This window comes from Lolium rigidum, chromosome 3 (genome assembly GCF_022539505.1).
Source record: "Lolium rigidum isolate FL_2022 chromosome 3, APGP_CSIRO_Lrig_0.1, whole genome shotgun sequence".
Classification (NCBI taxonomy): domain Eukaryota; kingdom Viridiplantae; phylum Streptophyta; class Magnoliopsida; order Poales; family Poaceae; genus Lolium; species Lolium rigidum.
In genome coordinates, this window is record NC_061510.1 from 347,897,322 (window position 1) to 347,916,498 (window position 19,177).

Sequence of the window (19,177 nt, forward strand, 5' to 3'; positions counted from 1 at the left end):
ATTTTTTTAGATGAACGTTCAGTCCACTTTAGTTGTTGGCTAATTTGCAGTTTGTACTGGTGCTACGATTAGCGCAAGATAGCTAGTCGGCCCGATAGGTAACTTCCATTTCCACATTACCGGCCCATGAGAAAAGCGAGCCTGTGCGCAGCTGTGTTCTCCCTCCGGTTGTTGAGTTTCTTTTGTATAAAATGGGGAGGTGGGCGCACGGAAGAAGTCATCTTTGCGCTTGGGGCAATGACGCAGCTAGTGAGGTTATACCGAGGCGCGTCAATTGCTGGTTGAAAACTATTTCCAAACCCCCTCTTTGGCCCTCCGAGGCCACTGAGAATTTTTGAAAGGGCTCCTTTCCTTCGGGGAGGGTAAAGCCCTACAATTCATAAACATAAACTTTTTCATCCATAATTTACAATGAAATTTTGACAGATCACATAGGAGGCTACTCATAAAATATTTATAGAGGGTCAGATGGTTAGCTTGAGTTGGTGGCTACCCCGCAACCTGGGTTCGAATCTCCTCGGACGCATACCCCACAACCTGGGTTCGAATCTCCTCGGACGCAGATTTACGGCTCATTGAGCTTCTTCTATAAGAATAAGCCCTGGGTGCTAGTGCCCATGGATCTCGTTTTTTTTTTTTTTGAAAAGCTGACTGTGATGAACCCACCCCTGTCTCAAGAAACAGGAAAGAAAAAACTGAAACTACCGGAGCGGTGGCAAGAAAAGTGCGGCGGCTGCTACATTGTCGAGTTGGGTGGCCTTGCAGGTCATCGAGATTCAAGACAGCGGGTGATCTTCATCAGATGGCTGGGCACGAGGAACAGTGTCCTAGATGGATATGCAAGTTCTTTTAGCTTGTTCCGAGAACTGAAACCTTTATTAGAGCATTTCCACCGGCGGCTTCGATAACGATCTCGATAGCGTTTTGAGGATCGACCTGGTTTTTGGGCTCGCACTGCCACTGGTATGCTTCAAACGGCGCCAACTAGTTTTCAAGCTCAATAGAATCGCTAACATCCCCATGCCGGCCCCTTTCGAAGGGCGCGAATCGAGCGCCGACGCCTCGCGACACGTCAGAAAACGAGCGTGGGCTTCGCTTGGCAGCCAGACACACCGATTTCCCACCTCCTACCCACGCCCAAGCCAACTCCCATCCCTCTAGATCGCCACCGTCGCGGTCGCCGCCGCGCCCCTGCTTGCAATAATCGCCGCCACCTGTCTAGGAATCGCCGTCCATCGACATGGCCACCACCCCCTCGACCGGTGGCCGCTGTTTCGCCCGGAACAGAGCTCGCCGCCACCGCGGCACAACCGCTCCGCCTGCAAGGTGTTCGTCGATTGCCGCGATGGACAGCGACGACAAGATGATGGTGCAGCTGTTCACGAAGGAGCAGAACGCTGAGGCTGTTCGACGGCAACAACAACAGCTGATTCTGACGAGCATGTTGCATGTTCGTCAGCCTTTGTTCGTCGTGCCTCGGCGCGGCGGCTCAAAGCCAGGCAAGAGGAGGAACATCAACCGGCATCGTCAAGCCGGCGCAATGCTGCTTGACGCCGACTACTTCAACGACGACGCGACTCATTCGCCGAAGGAATTTCGGCGCCGGTTTAGGATGAACAAGGAGCTGTTTTTGAAGATTGTCTACGTCGTTAGGGAGTACGACAACTACTTCATTGCCAAGCAAGATTGCACATGTTCGTGGGACTTCACCTCAATTCAGAAGTGCACTGCTGCAATGCGCTGTTTTGCATACGGAGCTCCTCCAGATACAACCAATGACACCTACGGATGGCAGAGTCGACATGTACATAGAATCTCTACATGTTTTGCCGAGCCATCATAGCGGTGTTTGCTAAAGACTATTTGGGAGCACCAAGAGAAGATGATACAGCTCGGATCCTGCAAAAAATGCAGCAAGAGGGTTTCCTGGGATGGTCGGAAGCATTGACTGTTTGCATTGGGGCTGGAAGAATTCCCTTTTTGCTTGGCAGTGGATCTACAAGGGACATACTGGTGAGTGCAGTGTCATTCTTGAGGCGGTGGCAGACCATGACCTTTATGAAAGGACACGGATGTCGCCTAGAGGGGGGGGGGGGTGAATAGGCGATTTAAAACTTTTACGAGATGGGCTTAACAAATGCGGAATAAAACTAGCGTTTACTTTGTCAAGCCGAAAGCCTATATACTATTGTTCACCTATGTGCACCAACAACTTATTCTAAGCAATACAAGCAACTATGTGATAGCAAGATATACAAACTTATGCTAAGCAATACAAGCAACTATGTGATAGCAAGATATATAACTTCAAGCACGATGTCTATCACAAGGTAAAGTGCATAAGTAAAGAGCTCGGGTATAGAGATAACCGAGGCACGCGGGAGACGATGATTTATCCCGGAGTTCACACTCTTGCGAGTGCTAATCTCCGGTGGAGAGGTGCGGTTGCTTAGTGCTCCCGAACGCCACAAGAGGCTCACCTTGAGGTGTGGTTGCTCGATGCACACCAACGCCACAAAGGCCTCACCCCAAGATGCGGTACTCACACCACAAACCGAACGCCACGAAGGCGCCTCACCTAAATCTCCGGTGACCCTCGCCACAAAGGCCTAGGTCACGGTTCCACTAAGGGATTTCCTTCGAGGCGGAAACCGGGCCTTACACAAAGATTGGGGCACACATCCACAACTTAATCGGAGGCTCCCAACAAACCGCCACAAAGGCCTAGAATCCGTCTAGGGTTCCAAGAACCCAAGAGTAACAACTTTCTTGCTTTCACCTCCACGAATCACCGTGGAGAACTCAAACCGATGCACCAAATGCAATGGCAAGAACACCACAAAGATGCTCAAGTCCTTCTCTCTCAAATTCCAACAAAGCTACAAAAGCCGTTGGGGGAATAAGAGAGGAAGAACAAAGGAATTCACAAAGAACACCAAGATCAAGATCTAGAGAGTTCCACTCACAAAGAGATGGATTTGATTGGTAGAAATGTAGATCTAGATCTCCTCTCTTTTCCCTCAAGAATATGCAAGAATCATGGGAGGAATCAAGAACTAGGGCAAGCTTTGAAGTACAACAATGGAGGGGAGAGAGAGAAAGTGAACCAACCAGCCCAAGGAGGAAGAAGGGGGTCTTATATACCCCCTCCCAACGAAATATGACCGTTTGGGGCCTCCCGTGCCGGAAAATCCGCCCCCGGGCCGGATTATCCGCCCCCGAAATCGCCCCTGGCTCGGGCCGGATATTTGGCCGGATATTGTCCATGTTTTGTCCTTCGGGCCGGATTATCCGCCCCCAGAAAACTGCGTAATCACCAAAACTAAAACGGGCATAACTTTTGCATCCGGACTCCGATTTTGATGATCTTGGGCTTGTTTTGAAGCTAGGAACAAGCTCTACAAGATCATGCAGGAAACCATCATAGTTCAACAAGGGAGGATAGAAACAAATGATGAAAGTTTTGACCTATCTAAAAAAGACATACCGGTAAAACATCCAATCTTGAAAATGCAACAAGTTGCCCATGCAAAAACCATTCTCAATGAACTAGAGCTTGTCATGAGAATAAGCACAAGCTCTAAAACATCACATGGATAAGATCCAAATAAAACCAAGAAAGATGATGAACCAAACTCGAAAACGCAACAAGTGATCTATGCGAAATCCGCTTTCGATGAACTAGAGCTTGTCATGAGAATAAGCACAAGCTCTAAAACATCACATGGATAAGGTCCAAATAACAACCAAGAAAGATGATGCAAGGATGCAAAGGTTTGAGCTCTCTCCGAACGATACGATCGAGTTACTCACTCGAGAGCCCTCTTGATAGTACGGCAACTAAACTATAAACCGGTCTCCAACTACACTATGAGACCGGTGAGAAAGAAACCCTATCAAGAGCAAACCTTATACTTTCGCATTCCACTTGAGCTCGATGACGACGATCTTGACCTCAACAAGATGGAACGCCTTTCTTGCTTGTGTTTGCTTGACGAAGTCTTGTGGATTGCTCCCCCATAATCCACCATGGGAGAGCTTCTTCTTCGGCGCATCTTCACATAACCATGACCACCATGTGGATTGCTCCCCCATAATCCACCATGGGATAGCTTCTTCTTCGGCACATCTTCACATATCCATGATCACCATATGGATGGCAAGACTCAAGCAAAGGACCTCTTCGAGATGGCTCATCTTGAACTTGCACTTCATTTCTTCATTCTTCATCATGTTGATGTCTTGAAGTAACTCTAGGGCTCACTTCATCTTCATCTTCAAGACATACTTGACACTTGATATACTTCATCAATTTCTTCTTATTGGAACCTAATACAAACATGTTGATGTCTTGAAGTAACTTGAGGGCTCACTTCATCTTCATCTTCAAGACATACTTGACACTTGATATCCTTCATCAAATTCTTCTTATTGCAACCTTGAAGCCAACATATGGTTCAAGAATTGCCTATGGACAACTCCTACAAATATAACTCAATGCAAACATTAGTCCATAGGGATTGTCATTAATTACCAAAACCACACATGGGGGCTCCATGCACTTTCAATCTCCCCCATTTTGGTAATTGATGACAATCTCTTTGAGAGGGTTTATATATGGAATTTAAGTAACAAATAAGTTGAATATATAGAGCAAACTCCCCCATAATATATGCATGTGTGAATGATCTTGACTTTCATTGCATATATTGGCATTCAAAGCCTAGTGGAGTTTCCTCTAAATATTCAACTATGCAAAGCAACAAGATGCAATGCAATAAAGGCACATGTTTAAGTACAAAGCAAAGACATAACCAAATTCCCTTAAACCCTCCAAACTTCTCCCCCATTGGCACCAATTGCCGAAATTGGTGAAAAATTTAGAAGGCCAATATAGTGAGAGATCCTCCATAGCGTGTGCATTTCTCATAATTTGAGTGGAATCAAATGCACATATCCAATTACGAATATTCGGAAGGAGTCACACCATAGATAGGATCAAAGATTGCAAAAAGATAACAACTTCAAGAAGCTTCAACAAATGAAGCAAGCAACCAAATGAACCACAAAGAAGATACCAAAAGAAAGAAAGATATTATGATAAGATCAAGAAGATTGCTCTAACTAATATGAGGAAGCTCCCCAAGGTTTGTGCACAAAACAAGACAATTTGCATTGGAGTATAAAGTGCACAAACATGGAATCATCACTCCCATGATATCATTCAAAACAAAAGATACCAAGTGAATCAAACTCTAATGATCACCACAAAATAGTGCCTTAAATAGAATGAGGAAGCTCCCCAAGGTACATGCATAAATTAAAATGTTGCATTTGAATACAATATGCATAACATGGAATCCTTACTCCCTCATTACCATTTAAAACACAAACATTTGCAATAGATCATAGATAGAAAATTAAGCTTAACACTTGCAACAAACAAATGGTTGAGCAACAAGTAGGAGGCACCATAATAAAAGGCTCAACCAAGAGGATATGTGAAAGGCATGATAAAGCATATTATAAGACTATTGCAAGGATGAGCAAAAAGCATCATCATAGTCTTCAATGAATTATATTGCTTAGCATGACCAATCAACATGCAATAAATAAATAAGATATCAAAAGGAGATGTATCATCTCTTATGTGTATAAGTTTCTCTAAGTGAGCAATATCACAAAGATATTTATCCACAAAGAAACATGCACACATAAAATAGATACACAAGAAAAATAGTATGATATCCAAGACGAAGTCATGCAATATACCAATAAGAATTTTTGCTTAATAGCATGGCCAAAGGCTCAATTTTATGTTATTGTACATTCATGAACTTCAACCACAAACAACTAAAATACATCACAAATATCAACAAGGGATAGAAGATAGTTGGGATGCATTTGAGAAAGGCAACAAGTATCACAAACGGGGATACCAAAAGAAGTAACTAAATTTGCACTTTCATCTATATTGCACATGTGAGAGCCTTGAGGAATTGATATGCAACAAAATTGCTAGATGGGCATAGTTGGGGTGGATGAATCATGAGCATGATTTAAAATACTTCCCAACAAATGCACTCATCTCAAATTACTCTCATTCACAATAAAGAGGTTTCATTAAGACTTTTGCAAGAAGCACAACATTTGCAAATCAAGAGATTCATGCCAAGATGCAACCATAAGGTTGGATACAACAAAAGTATGCATGAGAAGATACTTGTTACCAAGATAGCATTGGTGTGGATGTAGTAGATATGTGTTCGTTGATCATCCTATCTTGCCTCACGTTACCATTGAGTCACCACTTCTTTCCAAGAGTGAGACAAGCATTCAATGCATATCCATTGTACCTAACACAAAGGTAAGTACAAAATGGTCCCCAAACTAATTGGGTCCGAAGTAGTTAGACACACTACAACATATAGGACAAACTCCACAATTCTATGTGCATATAGATATGAAATTGAATTTCATGCACATCTTAGTCAAATTAAGATTTTATGGAGTTTACCCTATATATTGGATCAAAGAAAGTGACACATGCCATAAGATATACATATATTAAATATGCATGCACAATACTTTCAAGAACCAAAGGAAGATACAATTTGGACAAAACACCAAATAAACCAAGAGACAATGGTTGTCCAAATTATATCAAAGAATCAAATCAACACAAGATTGACTCCAAAGACTTATCTCATTATAAGAAGCTAATTAAACCTAAGCACAAAGGAATGAGATAACCAACTCCCAAGAGAGCAAGGTTCCAACAAATAAACCAAACCCTCGACATTTTTTATGATGGCACAAAGTACCAAAAAGAAAATTTTATGTCTCCCAAAACCCAATTTTTGATAAAGATCAAGAGATGTTAAGCATTCTAATAATATAGAAGAGCTCCCCCAAGTTTGGTGCATTATCAAGGATTTTTTATATGAATACAAAATGCACAAAACTAGGATCATCACGCTACCTATATCTTCTAACAATGCTAAGAAAGTTTGAATAGACAACTTAGATCCATAAGATGCAAGGAAGACACATGGGAGTCAAAGCACAACAAATTCATGGCAATAAAAAAGGCAAAATAAATACAAGAGCCAATGTAGATATGATCAATAAATATCTACCTCATAATTGATTACCAATTGTCCTAGGACAAGAGGTATTAAGAAATATTTCCGGTGGTAGTTTGTAAGTATACATAAGATCATATTTACAACGAACAAAGCATATGGTAAAAGATAAGAGTTAACCATCATGCAAAGATAGTTTCTTGATAGCTTCATTTAGTCATACCAACATGCAAGGCAATTAATAGTATTCATACCAACATGCAAAGCAATTAATAGTATTTATACCAACATGCAAAGCAATTAATAGTATTCATACCAACATGCAAAGCAATTAATAGTATGACTTGAAGCACATGGTTTTCCAAAAAGGTATTGAGGGACACGTTGTGAAAAACCATGCCAAGAAGAACTTTCACAAATAAGATCCACAAAGATATTAGCAATGAAGCCATTTAAGCAAATTGGAGCTTGTTTGAGCAAACATGCCACATAGGAGAGAGATAATTTACGGTATCAATTCTATGTGACACAACCTCAAATGTTCACATTTTATAGGCTTGTAATATGCACAAAGCTTATTACTCCCCCATAATGTGATAAGGAATTTATTTTCACAAGAGGCAAATAAGATCCAACTAGAGATATTAATGGACATTGGAATTTGAATTTCTCATGAAGATGACATACCACATAGAGACTAGATAATCTTGCAATATCAATTCTAAGTGATATTCCTCATGTACACACATTGTTAGGATCATGAAATTCCCAAAGGAATATCACTCCCCCAAAATGGGATAGTCCATTAATCGCCCATAAGAGCCATATAAGATACAACAAGATGCAAAGTGGCTCCAACACAAACACAAATACATGGTGTGCAACCCAACATACATAGACTTGATTTCTCAAGAAAAGCAAGTAGGAAGCACAACATATACAAACACATGCTAGGAACAAAACTAACACATGCAAAGGGGCGAGTAACTTTCAATATAAATGAGTTGAGAACATGTTACCGCAAGGAGGAACATTGGATATATGATAGTAGCAAGATAATCAAAAGACTTGGCTTGAGATAATATAAATGATGAAGATACCTTAATTCTTCATGATGTAGCCAAGTCTCCAATGCCCTCCAACAAGCACCTATTGATCAAATTTTGGATTGTTGGTCCCCAACTAAGTTGGGTCCTAAGAGGTTAGTCACAATAGGCTTGGCAACCCAAATGGTTCTTTTCTTGACACCACTTTGAGCACCAACAAATTTGGCAAACACATTGCCACCCTCATCCTTACGAAGAGAATAAACATCATCAATGGTGATAGAGTTGGATGAGGTACCAATAGTGCACAAGGAGGAGATGTGGCCCTTCTCATGGCATATGTAGCAAGTTCTTTTCTTCTCCTTCTTCTCACTAGGTTTCTCCACAATGGGAGCATTGGCTTGTTTCTTCTTGGGAAGTGGCATTTCTTCAACTTGAGGTTGAATATGAGTTTGAGCTTGGGGCCGCTTCCTTTTTGCTTCTTCTTCAAAGGGCAAGATCTAACATGGTGCCCTTCAATATTGCACTTGAAGCAAACAATCTTGGCCGGGTCTTTGACTTGTACTTGGCCCTTCTTCTTGTTGTTGTTCATGGACTTGTTCTTGTTGTTGGATTTGAAACCAAGTCCACTCTTGTCATTGGGGGATTGTTGCATACTCAACATCGTGTCAAGTTTGCATTTCCCTTCATGACCCTTTACCAAGTCATTCTTCAAAGAAGTGACTTGGGCCTTGAGCTCTTTGATTTCCTCTACATGGTTAGTAACAACACAAGTACTAGAGGAAGTAGAATCTTCATTGTTAGAGCAACAAGGCAAGGAAGATAATTCATCACAAGGTTTAGCAATATTATGAGTGGATGAATTACTAGGACTAGCACATGGCAATATAGCATTTTGAGTAGTAGTGCTAGTATCCACATGAGGCTCACAAGGTGTTGCCTTAGATATGATAGCCTCATGAGCTAACTTTAGCCTATTATGAGAGGCTAGAAGATCCTCATGGGAGTGAGAAAGATTTCCATGATTTTCTTCCAATTTCCCATAATTGCAAGTTAGCAAATCAAGTTGAGCCCTTAGCTCAACATTCTCCTTCAAGATAGATGCTTCACAAGAAGTAGAGTTAGTAGCACAAGCATCATTATCAATAGCAATAGGAGAAGGCAAGTTGGCATGCTCTTTTAGATAAGAAGCTTTAAGTTGCTCATGCGACTCGGTGAGTTTGGTGAGCGCACTCTCAATGACCCTTGAGCCCTTTTTGAGTTGCTCAAAATCCTCAAGGAGTTTAGCATTAACAAACACAAGCTTATCATTTTTTAGCTTTAGTTCATTTGCCATCTCAAGAGCTCTATCATGGTTTTCCTTTTCTCTAGACAATTCTAGAGCAAAGGTCTCCTCAAGAGCTTCTTTGATGGTTTGTTCTTCTTCAAGTTCATTCTTTAATGATGCTACATCATCGGCATACTCTCGTTCTAGAGCACCCTTTTTATCAATGGTGTTCTCATGCATCCAAATAAGTTTTTGGCTCTCAATAGCGGTAGTCAAGATTTCAAAGAAGTGAGTGCTAGCAATTTTATCTTTGCAAATAACCTTGAATACGCTCTTACCCTTATCGCGTAGAGAGACAACCCAATCCTCTTCTTCATATTCATCCTCATCCTTATCACCACGAGACATATTAGGTTCCATGGTAGGAGGTACCGTGGAACCCTTGGCCATAAGGCATATATGAGGACCGTGAGATAAAGATGAGGAGTTACTTGAGGCTCCTTTCAAGATCTTGTCTTGACCAATAGAATCTTTGGTTTCCTCTACATTGTTAGACACACAACAACTAGAGGAAATAGAAGCATTTTTATCATGGTCACAAGACAATGCAAGCATATCATCATTAGATTTATTCAAGCAACTTACACATGATATGCAAGGACTATCAACACAAGCATGTAAATCATTTCTAGTGCTAGATGTGTTTAAGTCCAAAGATGAAGCATTGCAATGAGATAGAGATGAAGAATCATCAATAGTAAGCTCAATATCAACATTGCAATTTTCATCACCACTCACCATATCATTACCTTGTGTCTTACCACACTTCGGTGAAGTGGATGAAGATGAGAACTCATCACGACCGGAAGTGGAAGCAATACAATCATCCTCAATAATATTGGACACATCATATTTATCTTGAAGCTTTGTCCATAATTCATGAGCGCTCCCAAAAGGCATGATTGAAGAAGTAACTACATTGCTCACAACAATGGAAAACACATGAGAAGCAAGAGCATCGAGACAAGAGTTTTTCTCCTCCTCAAGAGATAAATTTTGAGGATCCTTAGGAGAAGAAAAAACCATGTCAAGAAATCGCTCCATGTCCGGGGACATACGCCGCAAAATATTAAGCACATAAATTTTCCATAGATCATAATTTGTACCATCAAATATAAACAAGTTATTGTGCGCTAATCCCCTAGCCGACATCTTTACTCTCAAGGCGGTGAAGCCTAAGAATGAGAGACCTTGCTCTGATACCAATTGAAAGGACACGGATGTCGCCTAGAGGGGGGGGGGGTGAATAGGCGATTTAAAACTTTTACGAGATGGGCTTAACAAATGCGGAATAAAACTAGCGTTTACTTTGTCAAGCCGAAAGCCTATATACTATTGTTCACCTATGTGCACCAACAACTTATTCTAAGCAATACAAGCAACTATGTGATAGCAAGATATACAAACTTATGCTAAGCAATACAAGCAACTATGTGATAGCAAGATATATAACTTCAAGCACGATGTCTATCACAAGGTAAAGTGCATAAGTAAAGAGCTCGGGTATAGAGATAACCGAGGCACGCGGGAGACGATGATTTATCCCGGAGTTCACACTCTTGCGAGTGCTAATCTCCGGTGGAGAGGTGCGGTTGCTTAGTGCTCCCGAACGCCACAAGAGGCTCACCTTGAGGTGTGGTTGCTCGATGCACACCAACGCCACAAAGGCCTCACCCCAAGATGCGGTACTCACACCACAAACCGAACGCCACGAAGGCGCCTCACCTAAATCTCCGGTGACCCTCGCCACAAAGGCCTAGGTCACGGTTCCACTAAGGGATTTCCTTCGAGGCGGAAACCGGGCCTTACACAAAGATTGGGGCACACATCCACAACTTAATCGGAGGCTCCCAACAAACCGCCACAAAGGCCTAGAATCCGTCTAGGGTTCCAAGAACCCAAGAGTAACAACTTTCTTGCTTTCACCTCCACGAATCACCGTGGAGAACTCAAACCGATGCACCAAATGCAATGGCAAGAACACCACAAAGATGCTCAAGTCCTTCTCTCTCAAATTCCAACAAAGCTACAAAAGCTATTGGGGGAATAAGAAAGGAAGAACAAAGGAATTCACAAAGAACACCAAGATCAAGATCTAGAGAGTTCCACTCACAAAGAGATGGATTTGATTGGTAGAAATGTAGATCTAGATCTCCTCTCTCTTTTCCCTCAAGAATATGCAAGAATCATGGGAGGAATCAAGAACTAGGGCAAGCTTTGAAGTACAACAATGGAGGGGAGAGAGAGAAAGTGAACCAACCAGCCCAAGGAGGAAGAAGGGGGTCTTATATACCCCCTCCCAACGAAATATGACCGTTTGGGGCCTCCCAGTGCCGGAAAATCCGCCCTCGGGCCGGATTATCCGCCCCCCGAAATCGCCCCTGGCTCGGGCCGGATATTTGGCCGGATATTGTCCATGTTTTGGCCTTCGGGCCGGATTATCCGCCCCCAGAAAACTGCAGAATCACCAAAACTAAAACGGGCATAACTTTTGCATCCGGACTCCGATTTTGATGATCTTGGGCTTGTTTTGAAGCTAGGAACAAGCTCTACAAGATCATGCAGGAAACCATCATAGTTCAACAAGGGAGGATAGAAACAAATGATGAAAGGTTTGACCTATCTAAAAAAGACATACCGGTAAAACATCCAATCTTGAAAATGCAACAAGTTGCCCATGCAAAAACCATTCTCAATGAACTAGAGCTTGTCATGAGAATAAGCACAAGCTCTAAAACATCACATGGATAAGATCCAAATAAAACCAAGAAAGATGATGAACCAAACTCGAAAACGCAACAAGTGATCTATGCGAAATCTGTTTTCGATGAACTAGAGCTTGTCATGAGAATAAGCACAAGCTCTAAAACATCACATGGATAAGGTCCAAATAACAACCAAGAAAGATGATGCAAGGATGCAAAGGTTTGAGCTCTCTCCGAACGATACGATCGAGTTACTCACTCGAGAGCCCTCTTGATAGTACGGCAACTAAACTATAAACCGGTCTCCAACTACACTATGAGACCGGTGAGAAAGAAACCCTATCAAGAGCAAACCTTATACTTTCGCATTCCACTTGAGCTCGATGACGACGATCTTGACCTCAACAAGATGGAACGCCTTTCTTGCTTGTGTTTGCTTGACGAAGTCTTGTGGATTGCTCCCCCATAATCCACCATGGGAGAGCTTCTTCTTCGGCGCATCTTCACATAACCATGACCACCATGTGGATTGCTCCCCCATAATCCACCATGGGATAGCTTCTTCTTCGGCACATCTTCACATATCCATGATCACCATATGGATGGCAAGACTCAAGCAAAGGACCTCTTCGAGATGGCTCATCTTGAACTTGCACTTCATTTCTTCATTCTTCATCATGTTGATGTCTTGAAGTAACTCTAGGGCTCACTTCATCTTCATCTTCAAGACATACTTGACACTTGATATACTTCATCAATTTCTTCTTATTGGAACCTAATACAAACATGTTGATGTCTTGAAGTAACTTGAGGGCTCACTTCATCTTCATCTTCAAGACATACTTGACACTTGATATCCTTCATCAAATTCTTCTTATTGCAACCTTGAAGCCAACATATGGTTCAAGAATTGCCTATGGACAACTCCTACAAATATAACTCAATGCAAACATTAGTCCATAGGGATTGTCATTAATTACCAAAACCACACATGGGGGCTCCATGCACTTTCACTTTAGATTTAGCATGCATTTCTTTTGGCATGGCAGGAACAAACAATGGTATCAACGTGTTGCAACGCTCTCCGGTGTTTGCCAGGCTAGCTGAGGGACAAGCTCCTGCCGTGAACTTTGAGGTAAACAACCACACATACAACAAGGGGTACTATCTAGCTGATGGTATCTACCCAACGTATGCTACATTTGTGAAGACAATTCCCTCTCCAGCAAACAAGATGGAAGCTTATTTTGCAACATGCCAGGAAGCAGCACGCAAGGATGTTGAGCGTGCTTTTGGGGTGCTTCAGCAGCGTTTCGTCATTGTCAGGTACCTGCTCTCACTTGGTCTGAGTCTCAGATGTGGGAGGTGGTGAACGCATGTGTGATCATGCATAACATGATCATTGAGAGCGAGCGCGACGAACCTGTGCAGGATGATCAACCATTTGATTATCAAGGGCCACTTGCTGAGGTAGAGCATGTACCCCAAGAATTTGCCGCTTTTCTTCGTATGCATAATGAAATTCGAGATGCAGGTGTCCATGTACAACTTAAGGCGGATCTAGCTGCGTATTTGTGGGCGAGGAGAGGAGCCGCCAACAATACATGATTTTATTTATATTTGTGTGATTGTGTGATTTGTTTGGTTGTATGAATAATTTAAGTACTATTTGTTTGATTGATTGTACAAATAATTTAAGTACTATTTATGTGATTGTATGAATTATTGAATATAGTACGAATAAAATGTGATTGATATGTTGTTTCAAAATATTGTAAAAAACAAAAAGTTTTGGGGGCGCAGTTTGGGAGGCGCCGGTGTGAGAACAACGTCCCCAAAATAGAGGATACACTGCCGGCGCCCCCTATACAGCAGTGCCGGCGACCCTGTCGACGACTATATGGGGCGCGCCGGTGGAGATGCTCTTAGTCCATTGCATTTTTGTTAGTTTTTTTTCGAGACAACAATTGAACTCTAACCGAACAATTGTATTATCCCGATGCGTTCTTTAGAGCAAGTACAATAGAGTTCAGTCAGCTAACTATAAGACATTAAATAATATATTTTAGATGATTTGGATGAGAGAGAAGGGGAGAGAGAAGAAAGGTGGACTCTTATGCAATAGTCAGCTCTTACACATGTTCCTAGTCACTTTGTGAGAGTGAAAGGTGAGCCATATGTTAGTAAAGTATTTCATTCTTATAGCCAACTATTATACATATTAGCTATATGGTGACTACAAATAACATGGTATCTTGTTATAGTCCGTAGTTGACTATATTATTGGAATTGTTTTTTTTTTTCCTTGTACGTAGTAGTATGTTTCATCTCCCTGATTGCTCATGTTCTGTGGCTTCAGACTGTTGATCGTTCCGAACTGGAGAATTGGTGGAACAAACTCAAATTCCCGGCGAGGTTCCGAAGACATTGAGGCGTGACGAAATGTGCGAGCAGATGAATGATCTCTCCTGTGGGATACGCTCATCCTATCGACACTAGGTCAAAGAAGACCTGCAACTTCGCCACCGAGGCTCCAGAATAAGGTGTCAAGGTGGGATCCCACCGAAATTTTACTTATAGCGTATATTTTATTTTTTCTAGTTTAAAGTCTAGTGTAAAAATTTACACCAGAAAAAACAAAATACATTATAAGTGGGACTTAGATGAGATCTCACTTGACACCAAGGATCCAGAAGTGTCTGTTATCATCATCATCCTCACAGGTGAGCATGGACGATGTTCAGGCTGGAATATATCCGAGAAGCAAAGTTAGAGAAGCTACAATATCCTAACTTTCCTTCTTTCAATCCATATCATTAAGGCTAAAATAGCTCAAATTAGTTTGCAAAATACAAATCCACAGCATGCATTTACATTAGTCACATATAAACAAAATTATGGTGTAATAAAATCAATTTTAGATTATTTATATTTTAACCAGTAAATAACCTTCTAACAGTCCTAACTTTGCTTTTTCATTCTACACTAGGCTGATCCTGTAGCATGGTGACTTCTGGGATATTCATTTCGACTTATGGGTGCATGTAAACTCACTGTATGAAAACACATTTCAAAATATTAACAAATTCTGAAATAAAATTGCGCATTTACATGTAGGTATTTTATGAAGAAAATTTATTATGTCCCGTGTAAAAAAGACAATTTTAGATGTTCTCACATGACTATTCACATGAGATTTTTTTGTCTTTTTTACATAGGCCACATAAAATGTTCGTTTCCCCCGAAAACTCCTGTGCGAACATAGAATGTCTTATACACGCGAAATTTTATCTTAGAATTTTTTGATATTTTAAAATTTTATTGTTTCTGCATTTTGTATAATAGGTTCATATGCACCTATGTGCCCAAACACCACCTCCGGTGACTTCCCTTCTATACATTAGAGGATCTGGTTTCGTTCAGGCTATCGTTGTTTCATGGCTGCAGAACAAGTCGTACAACTCCCAGACATAGAGCTACAGAGATTATCATTGTGTGAAGAACCAACAGCCTACGAAGCAGTTGCTGACAATTGTGAGGATAACTGTAGCTGAGGTCAGACTAAACAGTGACGAACATACATATACCATAGCTGAGGATAACTTTTCTCTTCTTTATATAGGCCATGAAAAATATCGGTTTTTCACGAAACTTGACGAACATATATAGTGGACATGTACATGTAGAATTTTTTGTTAAAAATTTCGACACTTGAAAATAATTTTTTTGGTAGAGGGAGCGTACGCACCTAGGAGCCGAATTAAGTTTCTAGGTTTCATAGTACATAAATCCTTTAAATCACACTAGTTACCAACCAATTTAGACAAGCGGACTAATATTCTTTTAACCAAACATGCACTGCACAATCCTCTGCTTTTTATTTGGCACATGTATCCGTGCATGCGATGGAGAAAACAACAGAGTTCAATTTAAGATAACCGATGCAGGAGGACAGTTGTGTATCTACGAGAACATGTGAAATCTGGACTTGGCAGCATTGCTACGAGGGTTTTGCTAGATGATTCGTTTGTAAAATTCAATCTGAATATTCTCAAAAGTTCAATTTAAGATAACCGATGCAGGAGGACAGCTGTGTATGTATGAGAACATGTGAAATCTGGACTTGCAGCATTGCTACGAGGGTTTTGCTAGATGATTCGTTTGTAAAATTCAATCTGAATATTCTCAAAGGGGCTGAAGATGCAGGTTGAGAAGCTTATGACATTTGTAAATCTTTTATACGTACATGATGGACTGATATGAAATTAAGAATGCACTAACCAATGAATATAACCAGTCAGGAGTATGGTGAATTGAATTGAAACACACTCTACTAGGCGGGCAGATAAGGAGAAGGCAAGAAAGTAGTCGTAGGTGTCGACGGAATCAGGCTTGCTCCGGGCGGGCAAGCAAGTTCCTTTCTTCATCAAAAAGTTATCCATATTTCCAGGTTGACCTGCATCAAAGTAAAAAGGACTGGATGTAGCTGTCTACGATTTTTGAACTGGAAGAACTTAGAAGAGCACAAGTTTTTTCTAGTTTAGAACCAACTGGATGTGAAGTTTGGGAGAATGCGACCAGAAATTTCAGAAGAATTTTGAAATTTTTCTTCATCTGGATGTAAAATTCTAGAGAATGGAACAACAAAACTGGAAGATAACACTAGACTAAAGATGTTTCTCCAGAATAACAAGAAACAGGAGAAAGTTAGTATCAATGAAACTAATAAATCACTAGAATCAGTAGAAAAAACAGTCAAGTTGTGCGAAAACAACAATAAAAAGATGCAAGCATAACTATCTTGGTCAAGTAGAATTATTTACTTTTATAGATCATACTCTCTAAATTGTCCATTTATTCAGAAAACAATCTTCATCTAATTTAATACTTCTATGAAAAGCAGATAAGTAACTGAAAATACTGCTTCCTCTGTAACAAATTATAAGACGTTTTAGATTACTAGAACAGTGTGCTAAGTCTTATAATTTGGTAGAGGGAGTAGCATTTAGGTGGATAGAATAAAACACATGGCTGAAGATAATGAACATGACCTATTGCCAGTTCTTCATCCAATCAGCAAAGCAGCATAACCTATTTATACTTACTTCATTCTACTTGACAGGGGAAGGCACAAAGCAACAATATACGAAACAATGCAAAGAGAAGCGACTAGCTAGGTTACTTGCACAGATCAATGTTGATGCTTACACCTGAAACTACAGACCTTCACATTTGCCCATATGTTGGATATTTCTGGTTCAGCATATAGGCAAACAACATGATGAAACAAAAGCAAGACACACAGACTACAATCTACCTAGAGGATCCTATCCCATATATGCATAATACTCCAGTATTACTTCAGGTCTTGCATTACATACTCTCATACTTCCTCTTGTTGTCCTTCTGATTGGACGCAACCTTGGCAATGATCTCCTTCAAAATAGAGGGATAGGTCGTAACTATAAGCTCCCAGCCATCAGTCTCCATTACCTTTTCCAAACACTTGGGAGATTGGACTTGGATAAACGTCAAGCACCCATCCTTCAATCCGTGGCAGTTGTGTCGCTCAGCTAGAGCTAGAGTGCAGGCCACGGAGGTCACACCTATGAGGTTGAACAACTTCTTTTCACATAAGAACTTGAGGTGCTGGATATCATATCTGTCTGACGCTACAAACAAGTCCTGCAGCCACGTAACAAGCTTTGCTGCTTCCTCTTCTTGTCCTTGGACAGCTTGTGCTTTGTTCTCCTCCATCTGAGGAAACGAGTCTGAGTAGATGAAGCTAAGCATAGCCGCAAACACTTTTGCATCCATGTCTTTGATCTGTATGGCACTGGACGTGATACCCTGTGCCATGGGGCCAAAGAACTGTGCCCTGAAAACTTTAGATCGGGCTGCAAGCACACACCGGTGTGCAAGGAACGTCTCACCACTGACCTCAAATGTGACATCACAACCCACCTTATCTTGAAGTAGAATTTTGAAATGTTGGCCTATGCCAGACAGGGTGCCAACGACGTTCTGTTGTGTGGTGAGATTATTGCAGACCATGATGTCAATCCTGATGGTGAAACAATCAGCCTTTAGATGAGCTGACCGTTCAAGTGCATCTCTTTTCATAAACTTGAAGAGGCCCCAAAAACAACTTTTGACAGAGAAGCTGCATGATTTAATTGCAAAAATTTCCTTTGCCTTTTGCTTCTCAACCTGGTCGACGAAGCTAAACACGAACTTCGCCTTCACAGGCTCTTCAATATCGTCGTCGACAAGGCAAAGACCGAGAGAAATGAAGTCGGCACAACTTGGCTGCTTGCCATTTGGGTGGTAGCTGATGCGCCATTTATGTCCTCCTACCATGAAATGCCCAGAGAAGATGCTCTTGCCGTTGGGCACCTCTTGTACGGTGCGCAAGTAGTCTTTGACCACAAGCAGGTGGTACCCACTGCCCATGCCGGCATCGATGGCCGTCGTGGTGCAGTGCTTTCCGTTGGTGACAACGGAGAGACCGGCGAATGATGACATGACGAAAGCTGCGATTCGATCCAAAGTCCTGTCACTACTCACATTCCAAATTCTGGAGCTGAGATGGGTGAGCTGAGGCTGGGGGCAAACCTGGTCACCTCCCGCTGCTTGAGACGACGCTCCACTCGGTGGTCTGTGCGGCCTGCGTAGAGAGTTGGTGTAGGAGATTCATGTCATTCCTGTTTGTATTAGCATAACTTCTGTGCTCTCCTAGGAAAATCCCGTCAACATTTGTTTAAGACAGTAGTACTCCGTACTAGTACAAAGCAGCTAAGAGCGGACATACAAATCACAACAGTTGGGTATATAAAAATCAGCTAATAAGGTTACAGTGGCATATATCGGTGAGTAGGTCGGCAGCTCACCGGGGGAGAGAGCGGTGGAGCTCCTGGCTGGTGCTCGGCTGGAGGGCGTGCTTGGGCTGTAGAAGGCGTGCTTGGATTTGGAGAAGCTTGTAGGGCGGGAGGAGGTGCTCGGGCCGGAGGCGGC

The 19,177-nt window shown here is 41.7% G+C and overlaps 1 protein-coding gene and 1 non-coding gene across 2 annotated transcripts; one reads left to right on the forward strand and one right to left on the reverse strand.

Moving 5' to 3' along the window:
• The first annotated feature begins 219 nt into the window (after positions 1-219).
• On the forward strand, positions 220-370 carry LOC124704766. Its single transcript, XR_007003656.1, has one exon. It is a non-coding gene; the product is annotated as a U4 spliceosomal RNA (small nuclear RNA).
• Positions 371-17,325: 16,955 nt separating this feature from the next.
• On the reverse strand, positions 17,326-18,764 carry LOC124700244 (BTB/POZ and MATH domain-containing protein 2-like). Its single transcript, XM_047232401.1, has one exon. It carries the CDS (start codon positions 18,686-18,688, stop codon positions 17,537-17,539), a length of 1,152 nt encoding a protein of 383 aa, XP_047088357.1. The 5' UTR covers positions 18,689-18,764; the 3' UTR covers positions 17,326-17,536.
• Between the last annotated feature and the right edge of the window lie 413 nt (positions 18,765-19,177).